Source organism: Lipotes vexillifer, unplaced genomic scaffold, assembly GCF_000442215.2.
Source record: "Lipotes vexillifer unplaced genomic scaffold, Lipotes_vexillifer_v1.1 scaffold965, whole genome shotgun sequence".
Lineage (NCBI taxonomy): Eukaryota > Metazoa > Chordata > Mammalia > Artiodactyla > Lipotidae > Lipotes > Lipotes vexillifer.
The window spans coordinates 1,518,917-1,521,700 of record NW_006769686.1 but is presented as its reverse complement, the minus strand read 5'-3'; the positions used below and the strand labels follow the sequence as shown (position 1 = coordinate 1,521,700).

General features: G+C 57.3%; 1 protein-coding gene across 2 annotated transcripts in view; it reads right to left on the bottom strand.

Annotated features, from left to right (window-relative positions):
- Window positions 1-1,397: 1,397 nt before the first annotated feature.
- The window catches only part of PTPRN (protein tyrosine phosphatase receptor type N), a 20,720-nt gene continuing 19,333 nt past the window's right edge, over window positions 1,398-2,784 (bottom strand). Inside the window, exons 20-22 of one of the 2 annotated variants that reach the window (XM_007445810.1) lie at window positions 2,154-2,218; window positions 1,860-1,933; window positions 1,398-1,638 (exon numbers count right to left, since the gene is read on the bottom strand). In XM_007445810.1, the coding sequence (XP_007445872.1) occupies window positions 1,567-1,638; window positions 1,860-1,933; window positions 2,154-2,218 (211 nt within the window). In that variant the 3' untranslated portion in view covers window positions 1,398-1,566. The remainder of the gene's footprint in view (window positions 1,639-1,859; window positions 1,934-2,153; window positions 2,219-2,784) is intronic. The other variant, XM_007445809.1, reaches the window with a different exon arrangement.

The following is a 2,784-nucleotide window of genomic DNA, read 5'->3' as shown; positions in this document are numbered from 1 at the left end:
GGACTCCCAGCCACTGCGCCACCAGGGAAGCCCTCAAGCCTCTATCTTGAGAGAGAGAGAATCTGCTGGAAGTCTGTAAAATGGCTGTTCTGCCCACTTCCGGCCTTTGAGATGAAACACCAGTGGTGTTGAACCTCAGCAGAGCACAGGTGAAGGGTGAAGGGCCCGTGGTCCACTCACTGGTCCCTTCGCTCCCTGCGCAGCACGGGTGGTACTCGCCCATTTTTCATGTGACAGGTCTGAACCTTGGCAAGGTTAGGTGGCCCTAACTCCCGAGTACCTCCATACCCAAGGCTCTCTTGCCTTATTTCTACGTCTACCATCTTTGACAAGGACACCTCATGACATGCAGATGAGGGCTCCTCTGGGGCCATACAGGGTGGAACGTTATGGGGGAGGGGGGAGAAAGTGCCCCTTGCCCCCAGGTGAATGGCTGTTGTCACATCTCATAGGCCTGGTCTGCGAGTCGCTATCAGAGTTTAGCTACTTTTGCTTAAGGTGTGGTGAGCACTTTGCATCACCTCGTTTAGTCCTAACCTCAATCCTGCTCGACGTACATTATTCCTGAGGCCGAAGGACATGAAGCAGCCGCCCAAGAACTGAGAGGACCGGCAGCAAAGAGGTCAAGCATGCCTGCGTTCGAATCCTAACTCCACCACTTAACTAGCTGTGGTATCTCGGGCAAGTTCTGTGCCACAGTCTCTTCGTCTGTAAGATGGGGCTAATAATTGGTAGCGTGTCCTGAAGATTAAACAAGTTAATGGGTGTAAAGCACCTTGGAGACTGCCAGACACATAGGGAGCACAGCATAAAAAAACTACTGCCTAATTGTTATTAGCTACCATTCAAGCCTTGGAGAGCATGACTTGGCAGCCTGGCCCTCCCATCACCCTCTCTGCATCTCCTGAGAAAGGCAGCAGGGCCCGGCTCCAGGCTGAGGCCGGGGCTGGAGTCTGGAAGCAGAGCAGACAGAAATGCGTAGGAGTCTGGGTTGCAGCTGCACACACGACACACTAACTTTATTCACATTGATACAAAAGTAGATTTTTCTAGAAATGTTCTCTTGTGCCATGGGGAGAGAGTTGAGTGGCATGTGGTGGCGAGAGGGCCGGGGGAGGGGGTAGGAAGGGCAAGGGCCAGAGTGTGGGTCGTGGAGGCAGGTCAGCGGGCAGCAGGGGCTGGGAGAACAGGAAGAGCTGGACATGGTGGCCCCTCCGCCCCATTCTAGCCACACCGGAGGGTGGAGGGCGTCCACACAGACATATTGGGAGCATCCAGAGTGGTGGGAAATGGGGGCCAGGGAACTCGGGCAGGAGGCAGCTCTGGGGTGGAATTGCTGATTTTCTCTCCTCCTGGCCGGCTGCCAGCTCCCCCACAGGACTGATGCCAGGGCTCCCGGCGTGCCCCTTCCCACTTCCCCTTCTTTACACACTCCTCTTGGAAGGGCTAGACATGCCCAAGAGGGGCCAAGGTGGCAGGTGGGGAAGTGAGGAGTGAGTACACAGATGCTCACATAGCAAAGAGGGAGCAGAGGCTGGGCTGCCCACGGAGGGGGCCCCAAGGGTCTCACTGGGGCAGGGCCTTAAGGATGGCATTCACCTCCTCCGCCACAGCTGTCAGGGCAAATTCAAACTGGTCCTGGGGAAGGGCAGGGGGAGGAGGGTCAAGGGGGGTCCTGGCCTCTGCTCCTGCGCCGGGGGTGGGGGGTGCTTTGGGGAGGTCACTTGTGCGGGGGGTGGTGTGGGGGTGGAGGGAGCCCTCCCGGGGGAAGGGTATGGAGGCAGGCAGGAGAGGCCGGCTGCTGCCACTTTGGTTGGGGAAGGGTGGTGGCTAGGGTGGGTGGAGGGAGGAACAGTTACCTTGGAGCGGACGAGGCCAGGCCGCTGGTCACGGACATGCTCCAGGGTGGCAGCGATGTCAATCTCCTTCACTCCTGGGTAGGGGGAGCACGGGGCTGCTCAGGGGGTGTCCAGAGGAGGGTAGGACCCCGAAAGCCTAGGGCATCCTGGGGTGGGAGGCTTGGAGGACTGGAGAAAGCCTGGGGGTGTGGCAACCTGCCCTCCACGAACTACTGTGATCCCAGGGGCTGGGGAGACTCTAATCAGAGCCTGGGCTGTGGGCGAACTGTGGCCGGGGAGAAGGGTGGTCGTCACCTTTTGCCATGCGGTTCAGTACCATGTCGATGAGGATGTAGGTGCCAGTCCTTCCTGCACCGTCACTGAAAGAGGAGATGGTGACAGGCTGAGTTTGGGACCCAGAAGGAACCGGGAGGAGAGGGGGAGACTGGTGGAGCTGTTAGGGTTAGCTGGGGACAGGGGTGGGATGAGTGAGCGGAGGATGAGGGAACGGTCATAGCCCCTGGGTCCTGGGAATTGGGCCTCAAGTGGGGAGCCTGTGACCCATGGGGTGTCTCTTGGGCAGTGAGCTAACCGAAAAGGATAGCCCTGGCTCTGCCCTGAGGCAGAGGCAGCAAGAGGGAATAGCTTTCTCCAGCCTCTGGCCAGGCTTTCATTCAGCAAACTTCTTATGTAAATGACAAGATGGTAAATATTTTCAACTTTGTGCGCCACGTATAGTCTCTGTCAAACGTTCTTTTTTTTTTTTTCTTCAACTGTTTAAAAATAGGAACATCATTCTTAGCTCATGGGCCATTAAGAAAACAGATGGTATGCTGAATTTGGCCCACGGGCTGTAGTTTGCTGGCATCAAGGGGACAGGCAGGCAGTGTGCTTGGGAGGTGGGCTGAAGGAGCAGGACCAGAGAGGGGGTGGGAACCAGGAATGC